Raw genomic sequence first — 13,703 nt, 5'->3', positions numbered from 1 at the left:
CAGAATGATTACAATTTACATCCCTGTGATTTCAGTTGGTGCTGCATTTTATGAATTTGTGAACCAGTGAAGTATTAGTGTTCGTGCACATTTTTTTTTCAACAAGATCCAGATTTTAGCAAAAGTAGCCTAGGAGTAACATAGATCTTTGCTGAGAGAGGCACATCACACCACAGCTTTGATAAACTGACAAAATGCCAAACTGATGGAATTGCAAAAAGAAAAAAGGGCAAACTTAGGAGCCAGAGCCTGTTTTTCACTCCCAGTTTTCAGTGAGCATCTGACCATCACCGGCGCCACAGGACACCACGACTCCCCTACCACGCCTCAGCCTCAGGCGATGCTTGGGCTCTAACTCATTCTCCTTGGAGGCTGTCCTGTCTGCCGTTTTTTGCTGCTCCTTGGTGACTTGCTTCATCTGCTTCTTTGCGGGAATTGCCACAGCCGCCTTAGAGCTGCAGGGAACAGCGAAGGAGATAACCTTATGGTCATGATATGCACCGGATTATCATTTTAAGTGACATTATGAGCATAACATCATTATTATCAAGAGAGCACATGAATAGAGTGACATGTTACCAAGTGTGTGTGTGTGTGTGTGTGTGTGTTTCTTTTTTTTTTTGGGGGGGGGGGGGCGGTCCCTAAACATTGACATTTCTTGTTATAGAACCAATACATGGTTATCATGTTCACAGAGAGGCTTTTATTTTTGAAGAGTATAATGTTCATTTATGTATACAGACTTATCAAATATGAATATTACTTTAAGCTGATCATCTTCAATGACATCATCACTGATCATTCAAAATATGAACTGAAACTCAAATATTTTAATAACCAACTATGGTAATCATCATTACTGCTATTACTACTACTACTACTGCCACCACCACCACCACCACCATACCCCATACCTGTCATGATTACTGATGGTCTGCTGGAGGTTGGTGCTCAGGGCCTCTAGTGCACTGACTCCTGCTGGCACTATTGCCCCACTCATCTGCTGGTCAAACTGGACGGTCAGGGAGTTGAGGTCACGAGAAAACCTGCCCGGGCTACCGCTGAGTCTGATTCTAGAATAGAAATTTGCAATGGAGACTCGCATCTTCAAATGTCAACTACCGGTTTGTCTTTTGCACAGATAACATTTTGTGGAGTTTCTTTTACATAGTATTCATGAGTATGTGTATAGGTTTGAATCTGAATATCAGATTTTGGTTTCTGTATTTGGTCAATTTTTAAATGTATTTCTAGCTGCAATGTAAACTAACTCTGGCTTGATTCTTGTGTTTAAATGAATAATGGACAGACTTCGACCTGAAGAAAAACTTCCACTGACAAGCAAATGGTGACCAATAAACATCATATTTGTCATCATAATATAATTCTTTTCCATGTATCTATTGAAAAGGTATTTCAGTATTTCAATATGCTTTCCTATGTAATATTTGATCAGGAATTCATAGTTTCTTGACATACATTTATTTGCAAACTTCTATTTTCTATTCTTCAAAGATCTTGGATTCAATTAAACAAGTACAAATGAAACTAAATACCCGGTAAGTCCAGATACCTCTTTGGGGTGACTCTCCGTGTTTGTCTCTTGCTGTCTCTGAGTGGTGTCGGTGTTTTACCAGCAATCCTGGCCGACCTTCTTAGGTTCTCCATGGGTGTGAGAGGGGTGAGTGGTGTGCCGACTTGGGTTGGTCTGTACTGGTGGTGGTCACCCGGTGTGACAAACTGGTTTGGGTCAAGCGGAGAGTTCAGCAGGAAGTTCCTCGCGCTTGGACTCTGGGGACTTGACAAGCATGCCGTCACACTCCAGAGCTGCTGGGGTCTGATTTTCTTCTGCACTTCCGGTCGCATTTTCTGTGAAGACGGAGTGATAGAAGCACTTTCAAAACAGTTTTCAGACACACATAAATTTGACTTGCAACTTGCACTTATGATGAGTGAAAGTCCCCTTCAAAACATTCAAACTTAGAAAGCTAGAACCTCAAATAGTTGTTCTTGATTTTTATTACTAACTGTCAACAACATTGATGATAAGATAAATGTACAGTACAGGAAAGCCATTGGTTAAAAATGTATAAAACTTTGCTTTTAACTAAAGTAAAAAAATATATGTATATGCTACATTAAGGAGTACTATACTTGTACGTAGAACAGATGCATAATAGAGTATGCAGATTCTAGAACACAACCACCAGTGACCGATCTTTCGGTCAAGTACATCATACTAATTCATAGGGTTGATCGACAAGTTTGTCTAATTCTACGAAAAACTTCTCATTAAATTTATAGTAATGACATTTGCTGGGTCAGTTTTTTCGCTTCTTAGACAGACACCATTGATACGAACGTCTATGGCAAGCCAAATGCTCATTCACAATATTACGTAGTTAAATTTAGCGCTCGAACAACTTACTAGTACTTTAGTCAATAAACGTAAGTGTACCGATATAGTGATTGTATGGAGCATTTGGCTTGCCATAGATGTTCGTGCGGTCATTTTTCAAATGAAGGCGGCGATGAATTGGGGAGCGCTGCAAAGAAGTGGAGGAAACAACCAGAAAACAGGAGGAAACAGTGGAAGAGGTGAGTCAAAATGTTTACTGATTAATCCTGTATTTTCCAGATTGGTTTGAAAACCAAGCTGGAAAAAATAATAATAATCATTTTTATCACATGCGGGGGGAACTGGGTCGAAGTTGCATTCAACCAAAACGATTGAAACTGTCGCAATAGCGTATGTATCAGTGGTATCGACGTGTCTGTCTAAGAAGCGAAAAACTGACCAGCAAATGTCATTACTATAAATGAGAAGTTTTTCGTGGAATTAGACATACTTGTCGGTCAAATCATAGGGCTGCAATGCGACCCCGACTCGGTACGGGTCGGGGTCGCTGGTGTGGTTGGGGGGATTCCGTGAAGCCAGATGTGTAGATCTAACATTTACCATAATTTAATCATGTTAATACAGAAGTCTCTGACGAACATAAATTTATCCTCGATAAAACTTCTTACATCAGTTCGGGAAACCCACTCACAAGGGGGGCCCCTCCTTATAAGTAACCCCCGGGGCACCCCTTATAAGGAGTCTCCACGCTTTTTTGCAATGCAACGCGAAAATGAAAGGACTGCGGCAATTCACTTGATTATGTCCATAAAGCTTCACAAGTTTCCTAGTTACTCACGAAATTTGAGCAAAATCGGTTTGAGGCATCATATCTAAAATCATGGATTTAAATGCGATGTCAAACCAGGGAGGTCTCTCTCACACCTCCCTGGTCAAACGACCCATGCGAAAGCTGAAATGCGAGCGATTACTGGCATGAGTGTCGCCAGGCGCGGCGGCGCGGCAATGCTTGAGTGCAGACGTGGCGTCTGAGTACGGAGACTTTCGTTCATTCAGGTGGCTTTAAATGAAGGAAAAATAACAAAAGTAACGAAATAGTCAACCACCTACCTTTGCAATTGGTAGGCATATATACAAAAGGATACGTTCCCATAGGGTTGTCCAGTTGAAGTCGTCCCTAAACAAAAATTTTAAGTTGAAACTTGCAAGTTTCGCCGATGAAGCTTGAAATTTCCAACAGCTCCCGCATTCAGCAAGTTGTGCGCTGAACAACTTGCTGAATGCGGGAGCTGTTGGAAATTTCAAGCTTCATCGCATTCATTGCAGTGAAGACATAGTCCATTGGCATTGGCATTGCTGTACCTAGCCTACTACCCGTAGTTTGTAAGCTTGCTCAGAAACCTGATTATAGAAAATTTCGAACATTTCTTGAGGGACCTACCGCTTTGAATGTACCCCAGGCTCTCTTGACCGTCCTCAGTTTTCTTGTTGCAGTACCTCTTGCAACTCTCAGCTGTTGTAGGCCCATGTTGACAACTTCTCGTGGCTCTGTTATGAAAACGTCTCTTCCCGTTTTGGGTAGTAGTAAATGATCTGTATCACATCCGTTTTCTGCTGATTCTTCCCGCTGTTCTCCTCTTTTTCTTAGGTTCATTGCATGCGAAGAAGGGGAAAGTAGATTACTGCGTTCAGTTGTCATTTTGTTACGGTTTCCCACGTCAAAAACGGAAATTTAAAACGCGGAAGTTGCCCGTTTTCTCACGGTGTTGATCACTATTGAGATCGTGCTTGATAATCTTCCACACCCTTTTTGAAATCCCCGCCGGAATGGTCCATTCAATTTTAGTGTACTGTCAAGTTCGGGAGGGACATTCATTATATTTATGAATTATTTCACAATACTCCAAATGAATAATTTGAATGAATATTTGATTTTTTTATTGATGTTAAAAGTATAATTTCATTAATTGGCTGGAAAATGTTTATATACTCTTGAAAAATATTATATACCTTGGATACATACTTTATACACCCTTCTTTTTTTATAATAGATTAGGCCCACACTACAGTACTAGTAATCACAGGTACAGGTGGGTAGAATCGGCATGGCCAAACACGGTTGGCTAGTGTTTGATCCTATCATGAAACGGTACGGAGGACGCACCGAAGACTTTGGTAGTGCATGTGTACGTGTGTTTCGTGTACGTGTGTATCGACGACGGACCACACTTTTACCGGTAACCTCCACACGGACACGGCCACTTTTGAAGTTCAGCGAAGCGTGCCAGTACATACAGTACGGGTTGTATGTGTGTGTTTGTGTATGGCTTGCAGTATAGTGTACAAGTACATGTATTGCACAATCGCCATTTGCGACTCGTTCATTTACGAAGTACCCTCACAGTTGTTACGCTAACCAGTGAGTAACATGACCTGTCCCACTGCCTGATGCATGCCTCCTCTGATCTGATCATCGCCAACTTGTGTCCCCGGGAGTTTCCCCGTCAGAACTGACTCTACGCCCGTAGAGAGTACGTCAACTTGCTCGAGTCGGTGTTGGTACTGGAAAGACTGCTCACGTTTTGTCAAAGTTCGGGACTTCTGAGAATTTTGACTGATTCGACAACAAATTTCATCAGAGCAAGGATCTGTTTCCAGGTCGGAGCGCTAAAATGGAAAATAAAACATCCAAGATTATCATAGACTTCTTCTTTTTTGTAGCAGGTGAGCAGCCTCTGTTCTGTGTTAAAATTTATGTTGTGATAGTTTTGTTGCGAACCACCACTCTGTAGACTCACTCTACTACTTAATTGACATTGTTTGAGATATGTTGCTGTTTCTAGCTAGTCAAAATATTGTTTACATCGTAACATGATAATGATTTAATATCTATATAATCAACATTTATTCAACAACTCAGTTCTTGATTTTGTGAACTTTACTTTTCAAACATGATTCCATGTCATGATCAGCATCTTTTGTTTTTTTGTTTCATATACATGTATAAAACTCTACACCTAAATTCACTTTTAAAAAGCAAATGTTCTTATCATAATCTCCATTGTCAGTGATTGTAGCATTATACATAATTGTGACTGAGCAATCCACTGTCAGTAGCTACATGACTTCTATTCAGAAAATTATTGCAACATATTTGCTTAGGGTTTTCATAGTGTAGCATCCATCTAGCATCTGACTCACTCAGTGTTCCCCCTTAAGTTTGAAGTAGAACGTCTATTGTATTGATCTAGACTATGATTGATTCTAAAGTCCAACGTCCTTAAAAGATTAAAAAAAAAGAATTATCTTGTCAATCCTTGTATTGTGACATCACTATCAGGCATTTTATTATCAGATCATTTGGTTGGCCCAATATGTGAAAAAATGTCATATTATCATATCTGTTTTGTAATGAGGACAAAATAATGTATATCATGAGCCAATTGAGTTGCAATTACCATGATACAGATGGTTTGGGCTCATAATGTTGATTTTTCTTATTTTAGATCTCTCATTATGATGGGAAAGAGACCAAAAGGCCAGTCTTGAAACTTAGCATTTGTAGCTCATATATTTCTGTCAAAACTTATTTGAATAGTGTACAACCTCTGTATTTAATTCAGATTCAGGCTGATGTATGTGTTTGGTAGAATAACTATTGAAATCAAACCCCATAATGAATCTAATTTATGGATGAACAAATAATTCTCTATTGATTTTGTTAACCTTAACATTATGATAATGCTGAGAGGGTCATTTAGAATTTAAAGCTACAGTGATTTTTGCCTCTGAATTGTAATTGGTACTGGTATACAAAGAGTCTGCACGGAGTTACTTTGTTTAGTACTCGTCCACCATAAGAAGTGCTAATTGTTTTTCTGTGCTGAGATTGTTTGCTTTTGTGCCTGATCAGGTTAATGTGAAGAGACTTTTCTAAGAACTAAAATAATTTGTTTTTAGAGTAGCAGCAGATCAGAAAAATCTTAACAAAATATATTATATGGCAAATTGTGACTTCAAAAAAGAATTCACAAACTTATGATGAATTGTATAGAATGCATTGTATTGATGTCATTTGATGCAGCATTATTCGTAGAGAAGGAATTCATTGATCATCTGACTGTTACAAGTACTGCTCTTGCATCAGTTCCTGCCTCCTTTGCTTGACTTCGTATGCATCATTTGTGGGATGTACCAAATATGCATGCTGACCACAAAGTTGTGTGGCTTGGTCCAACTTGATAATGAGCCCCAGCCTTCTTTGTTACTTTGTATTTTTCTATTCCGTTTTTTTCTTTTTTTCCCCCTTTTTTTCACTTTCTGTTTCGGGTGTATTCTGCTCTTAAGTTAGTACTCATACAACTTTCATTTGACAGTATAAAGTCTCTTTATTAGGTCTGAATACGTAGTGCTCACTAATCACTCTTCTAATTTCTTACTGCGGCTTTTGAACTCGAAAGTCAGTTCAAGTGTAAAACTGGCATAGAGAGAGAAACAGAGAGCATAAAGGAACACAGAAGGAGAGGAATGAAGAGGAAAGAAGAGAGAGGAGAGAGAAAGATAAAGAGAGTTAGATAATGTGGTATACTTGCAAGACAGTAACTGTGTCATAACTGTTCCTCATCCATGTATGGAGCCCTTGATGAATATATGTTCATCAGTATTGACAGGAATCAACAGCTATTGGATAAGCAGGGTAAACAAACGGTAATCAGATGATTAGAAGATGGGACGCTTCATTAGATGGCATTCAGGGTGGTATGGATCCCAGAAGCTAGATGGAGACCGTTGGTTCTCTCACACAATGGTCCTTACTTCTGGGTCATTCTTCTCGCTTTGTGTGACGAGGAGCCCGGCAGTCATAACAGCCCACTCCGTCTAGGGTGGGTTGCTTTATATTCTGATCAGTCCCTCATTTGGCATAAAAGGGAGAATTTTATCTTTGTTCAGATTTACAGTCGTTCTGAACAATTTTCAAGGTTCACTCATTTCTTTGAAGTACTGATTAAGATATTAGATGAAGGGAAAGAGTTGTGCTTTGTAATGCTCAAAAGCCAATGACCGATATATTAGCGTACCACTATAGACTGTGCACTGCTGCTGGTCTGCTTCTTTTAAACTTTGTGAGACCAATGTAAACAGGGCATAACCATTTTCTACTTTAATAGAGAAGTTTCTCTGAACATGTTGGATTCAGCGAATGCAAATTGTAACATGCCACAACCTGAGAAATCTGACAACCCATTCAAAAGTTTTGAACTTTTCAAATTTGCAGTGCCAAATTTCATGTGGGGGGCCCTCACAAAGTGGGAGTTGTGCAACACTCTGTGATGTCACAATATTACAGCATTATGAAAAAAAAAAAAAAGTAGAAGAATTCCGAAAGAATGGATTTTGCCTGGACATCCACTGAGCTCTTTACTTAGCTTTTCCAGAAGGCACAGAGACATATTTCAGCTACGACAAATCAATGGAATGTGTACTTTTCATTAGGAAAACATACTTTTGAAATATAGTTCTATTTTTTTGAGAACTTGTGCAGATTGTTGATGGGCTTATTTCAAGAGAGGGTGGTATACTGAATCAAGCAAAGATGATAAACTAGTGCATAACTTGCCATGAATAGAAGGGATTCTCAGATTTTTCCTAAAACTTTCTCTTGAGTGTTTCAATGATCTTTGTGTATTCTCTGAATCTCCACATACATGAACAAACATGGTTGTACACTGTACATACATTGCAGAAACTTCCTCACATTATATAGGCCTAGATCAAGAGAGTGCACTGAAGCTTGCATGCTCGTAACGCTCCATTAGCCCTTGCTTATTTTGCTGACCTGGAATATGTTATTAAATGTTTTATGCCTGCCAACTCATTGAGTAGAGAGGTGAATGCCCAGAGCACTTAACCTGGGTTTTGGGCTTCCTCCATCTTATTTTGTTTAGCTTCCAGACTCTCGTTAAAAGACTCTTCCAAAAAGGCATCACTCTCTTGATCAAAGTAAACATCCTCATGGCTACGATTTCAAATCCCTCCATTGCCAATGTAAAGCATTGAGTGTAAAGGTCAGATATTTATAGTTTGACTACAGGGTATTAACTGTACAGTATACTAGGTGTGCTCATTGGTCCTTTACTTTGATCACATTGTAGAATAACAGAGAAAGTAAAATGGGCTTTAGAATCTCTGCAGTCTGATTGGCCGATTATCATGCATTGATTTGTACTGATCTGCACAGAGCAGGGAGGTGTAACCTCCCTGCACAGAGCCATGCTTTAGGTAATAAACGAATGTGGCTCAAGCCTTGTAAAGTATTGTACTGTAGGTGTACTGGAAGCATGATAGGGGAAGGGTTGAATTTCAATTTTCAAGGATTTACAGGCCCACTTTATAAAAATGAATGATGCACAGGCTTATTTCATGGATCAGTGAGAATTGGATGCTCTTGTTTAGCTTAAATGGAAACAGTCTATAACCCAGTCGCTGTGCTCATGGTTTAAAGTTAAAACAGTTTTAAAGTTAAACTCGCGCATCCAATTCTGACTGATCCACTCTGTCCTGTGCATCATTTGTATACTGACGAGAGGCTGGAGTATCAATGCTTTCATCTGTAATGCTAGTCAGAATGATCCAAGGGCAGAATATATCAGGGCTGCCAACTCTCACATATTGAGCGTGAGACTCATGCATTTTGGTCCTTTCTCACTCTAAAACTTTATTTCATTTGCATGCATTTCTATTGATCTCACTCATTTTGACTCCTAGATTATAGCATTGGCCTATGGGAGTCTCACTCTCACCTAGTTTCCAGTGTTGCCAGCCCTGATATATTACCCTGGCAATAATATTGCTTTCCAAATTTAATGAGCAAATACGGTAGTGGCATAGAAATTGAAAGTATGCATAAGATTTTTAATGTACAAATGTACATTGTACATTAGTGCTATGTGTATCATCCCATTCAATACTGCATGGTGATTGATGAAATCAAGGAAGTTTCCAAAAAATGTCCACATTCAGTTGAGCATGGTGTCTTACAAAAATAACTATATTATTGCAACTTAGATCATGTTTCATCTGGGGAAAATTTCTCTATATTACTTGATAAAGCAGATTAATGTAGTTGTGTGTAATGATGTGAGTTAAGTATTTAAGAAGCAATGTATGGATTGATGTTTCTTGACACAGAAAAATTGCATACCACGTTGCAAGTTTTTTGCTACATGTAGCATACTAAGTTGTGTTGGTGATGCAGTTGAATGACCCTTTCGTACTTGAAGTCTTGCTGCTTAACCTTTGACATGGAAATGGGAATTGTGAAAGTTGGCTCCAACAAATTGGTAACAAAGTTCATTGTTTGCTCTGCGAAATCATGGGGGGGGGGGGCGAGATTGTCTTGGGTGATTTTGGAAGGCTGGATGCAGAGGTTACAATGTGATGAGATGTCTGTTCCCGTGACAACCGACACTCATTGCTGTCTGGTGACTGGCTGTAGAGCTCTCTCTTTCTCAAGAAATGACCTGTTTTCCCCCCTGTGGAATCCAGCATCAAACTTGGCTCAAGTGGAACCAGTTCTGTAGTGACTTTATCACAGGTGGTGATATTCAGGAAGGAAAAAACAAACGAACAAACACACAAACAAAAGCAAAATAATATGGATAATATTACATATGAAAAGAGAGGGTCTAGTCATAGCTTTTCCCTAGGCTCCAACTTTCTCCTGATATCCCATTTCTCACTCTCACTTTCGTGGAAGTGTGGTCCATCTGGATTGTGGGGGGCCCCCTGGTGGTGAATATTTTTTCGTTCATTGACTCCCTTTAGAAGATTGATTTCTGGCAGCTGTAGTAGTTTTTTTTTTTTTTTTTTTTATTTGTCTCTTTCTTCTCATGTTAGATTAGAGAATCTTAAATTCTTGTGCATTTGAAAATTGTTCCTGAACCATCAATGCTGTGCCAATTTATGGTGTGCAAATATTTAAGGCAATATGAAAAATAAAACTTAAGTCAGCTGTGTGCTGTCTAGTTAGGAGAGGGTTTGTATCGGTTCTCCCTGAACATTACTGAGTTCTTTTATACAAATGTACCGGTAATCTTTTCTGAAATGTGTTTATCCACAGAGATTTGTTATCAGGGCGTGTTTGAATACTACATGTAGACGGTCAAAAAGGGAAATGAATAAGAAAGGTTGATTCGGATAAATGAAAATTCAATCATGGAAAGAGGATGTTGTTCTCGATAATGTAAATGATAATATTGACTCGTTTTTATGGTGGAATGGTAGGAGATAGGGCATTTATGTATTAAAGGCACTTCAGAATTGATAATGTTGGACCTACATTTGAATAGACCTGTTTAGTGTTTAAGAATTTCCTTTGTTAAGAAATGAGGTGGCTGTCCTGTGATGACCATGTACAAATCTACAATGAAGCATTGAATTGGTATGATAGCTTGAAAAGTCTTAGGTATGATGTCTTGGAATTCTTTGTCTATAGTGTACCTGTTCTATTATACATACGATAAAACAAACAAGCAATCAAGCAAACAAAATAGGAAGAAAGGGTATGCTAGAACAATAACAAATCAATACTTCCCTTTGCTACTCTGTCGATTACCTGTGTTTTTCGCTGTGCTGTGGATATACCTTGTTAAAGAGAGTAGTGTGTCAGTCACAGATAGACAAGTCTCTCCCATCCCCCTACCCCACCCTCCCCCACCCCACCCTCACCCCACCCCACCCTCCCACCCCAACCTGCCTGCTACTTTCACCTTGTGTGTGTTTTTTGTTTGGCAACAAGCAGGAAGTGAACGGTTTAGCCAGGAAGCGATATTCGGGCAAAATTCAGTTTGTCTCCATCTAGCCTTAGTGGCCATGGAATGCCAGTCAACAGGTCAGAAGGCATGGACCTAACAACCAGAGCTGATAGAAATCAAACATGACATCTACCGTATGTGTTCCGGTATTTCTATTCTTTTTTTTTTCTGTATCACTATTACTCCAGAGGTTGTATAAATTTGCATAATTTCTTCTTGAAATGCTTGCAAAATGTATAGACATCACACACACAATATCACTTTGAGTTAAAAATGTGTGTTCATTATTTCTGTTCAGATTGACCTATTCCTATGGTTGGATGAGTCTCAGAAGATCTTGAATTGGTGCTTGTATGATTCGTCCAATGAGTGATGAAGTAAAATTCAGCTCTTTGTCAAAGTTGACTCAGGTAGAATGAAATAAGAAAACAGTTCGTTATCATTGATATTGTATAATGTAGAGATAAAAAAGATAAAATTCGTGCACTGTCTGTGAAGTTTTCACAAGTTTTCCAGAAAATTGACGTTGGCCAGAATCAATGTGCAAGGTCATGATGTTTTAATGATGATATGGCTCACAACTTCCCCATTAATTTGCACAAAAAAATCCCCACAATTGTGACTGCTAGCACTGTACTTCTGGATTCCACTGCTGTTTTAATTTTAGGTTGCAAGTGAAATTAACCTGGTGCACTAGCATTCCAATTGTTTGATTTCACTCTTGTTTTCCAAATTGAACTTTCATGTAAAATGTTGTTGACTTTAGTAAATGATATTCCTACAACTATGCATTTGGGTCTTGACTAGAATATAATGGATGGCAAAAGGTGGAAGGGGCACAAAGAGGCTCATTCAAACCTGTAAGCAAACTTAAAGGCTGAAGTTCATCTGCTGATGAAGACAAGTATTCTGTCATATTTAATATCTTACCAGGATGGAAATATTACAAAAGCATACTAAATGTCTGCTCAAGATATTGTAAATATTTTGCATATGTTTTATATCCTGCAATATGTCAAGATGTATAGATCGTACACTAGAGCAGAGAAGCATTTATGAATCTATCTTGTCAAACAATAATATCTTGCCCCTGTTTACCAAAATTATGTAGCAAGCTACATTGTTTATCTGGCAAAGTGATAGATAGCACATTTTACAAAGTCATTGACAAATCAATCCCCATATCAAAGGTCATAATAGTGCCTGGATATTCTCTGCAATGTAGATGTAGAGTGCTGTAGGCCTCACAGATATCCACTCTTGCACCCTTAGATATGGCTGTGTGAGTGCTAAATTATGGAAACTGAAATGGAAATTATGAAATCTCGTATTTAAAATAATGTTCAAAACCTTTTTCAGAGATTTATAGGAGAAATCTATAGTATCTTGGGGGCTTTTTATGGAGAAAATGTATCAAACCATTCAGTTCCTAATCAGCTGTCAAACAATGGATCTTTAGAGTGATTTTGTCTTGATCCTTCTTTTTTTGTGTGACTTGATGTTCCTTTAGACTTGAAAGACAGTATTCTATGTTGTTATTGCAGGATATTTTGGGAGCTTGAGCCAAATATTGACATAGTAGCATGTTAATTGGACAATAAACATTTTATAGAAATTACAAGTTTACAAAGAGGACCTGTTGCTTTAAATGTCCTGAAATTGTGATGTAAAACACAAGCCTGGTTTCCTGTGTGAGAGTAGCAAAATTGGTTCATTCAGGGATTTCAATTAAGAACTTTAGAGAGTTATACTATTGTGAACGTGACGGTGCAAATGCTGTGTCACTGTACACCCCCTTTTTTTTATAGTCTGAATCTGTTCTTCATTTATGATGTATGTGTGAGAAGGTCTTTGTTGATGTTTGTTCTTCTGTATGATACAATCTTTATACAGGAAACTATGCTACGGGTGGTATCATACCAACGTCAAGTTCAACTTTAATTACAAGTTTTGTAGGTTCATACTGCTTACAGATGATTTCATTTAAATCTGTTACAATGCTTTTATGTTTCATCAAATGACTATCAGGCATTTCATACTTTTCAAACTTGTTCCAAGATGCCCTGAACTGAGCTACAGGACTTCAGCCTCAATTTTCCCCTCTCCTGTATTTTTTAAAAATCTTTTATATTTTTGGTATTGATAGGGATCCTATACCACAGTTGCACAGTCACAGACACCACGAAATTGAAATTTAGTATCTTCATTCATATTGTGACAGATGTGACTTTATCTCACGGAGTGTTATCAGAAGGAATGTGCTGAATTTACCAATGGCACTGAAATGTGAACTAGTTTCCTCTAAGAAGATCAATTATATCAAGGAGGTTCTAGAGAATGGAGTCACAACCGTCTTATTTCCTTTGCTAGATGTTCGAAGCCCCCACTCAAAAATATTTGAAGCATGTGTCAAACAGGATCTGCCGTGCAGATACGAAGACAATTGACTTGTGTCTCATTGCATAATCACCGGCCACTTTCAAAGTAAGATATGTCTTTGTGATGGTAATTACTTTTCGCTATCCCTTCAA

The 13,703-nt window shown here is 38.5% G+C and overlaps 2 protein-coding genes across 2 annotated transcripts in view; one reads left to right on the top strand and one right to left on the bottom strand.

Annotated features, from left to right (window-relative positions):
* Window positions 1–256: 256 nt before the first annotated feature.
* On the bottom strand, window positions 257–4,058 carry LOC140227067 (uncharacterized). The gene is made up of 4 exons (XM_072307498.1): window positions 3,801–4,058; window positions 1,574–1,869; window positions 903–1,073; window positions 257–455 (listed from the first exon to the last, which is right to left on the bottom strand). The coding sequence occupies exons 1-4, from the start codon at window positions 4,056–4,058 to the stop codon at window positions 257–259; spliced, it is 924 nt and encodes a 307-aa protein (XP_072163599.1).
* Window positions 4,059–4,861: 803 nt separating this feature from the next.
* The window catches only part of LOC140227129 (phospholipid phosphatase 1-like), a 72,494-nt gene continuing 63,652 nt past the window's right edge, over window positions 4,862–13,703 (top strand). The window contains exon 1 of the mRNA XM_072307560.1: window positions 4,862–5,083. Coding sequence (XP_072163661.1) covers window positions 5,032–5,083 — 52 coding nt within the window. The 5' untranslated portion in view covers window positions 4,862–5,031. The remainder of the gene's footprint in view (window positions 5,084–13,703) is intronic.

This window comes from Diadema setosum, chromosome 4, assembly GCF_964275005.1.
Source record: "Diadema setosum chromosome 4, eeDiaSeto1, whole genome shotgun sequence".
Classification (NCBI taxonomy): domain Eukaryota; kingdom Metazoa; phylum Echinodermata; class Echinoidea; order Diadematoida; family Diadematidae; genus Diadema; species Diadema setosum.
The sequence above is the reverse complement of the archived record's forward strand: the minus strand, read 5'-3'. Positions and strand labels throughout refer to the sequence as shown.

Excerpts from the sequence above, each read along its gene's own strand:
- LOC140227067 (XM_072307498.1), bottom strand. The coding sequence starts at position 4,058 with ATGACAACTGAACGCAGTAATCTACTTTCCCCTTCTTCGCATGCAATG. Across the intron at positions 1,870-3,800 it reads CCTGGGGTACATTCAAAGCG|AAAATGCGACCGGAAGTGCA; the intron begins GTAGGTCCCTCA and ends CCGTCTTCACAG. Across the intron at positions 1,074-1,573 it reads CGGAGAGTCACCCCAAAGAG|AATCAGACTCAGCGGTAGCC; the intron begins GTATCTGGACTT and ends TTTCTATTCTAG.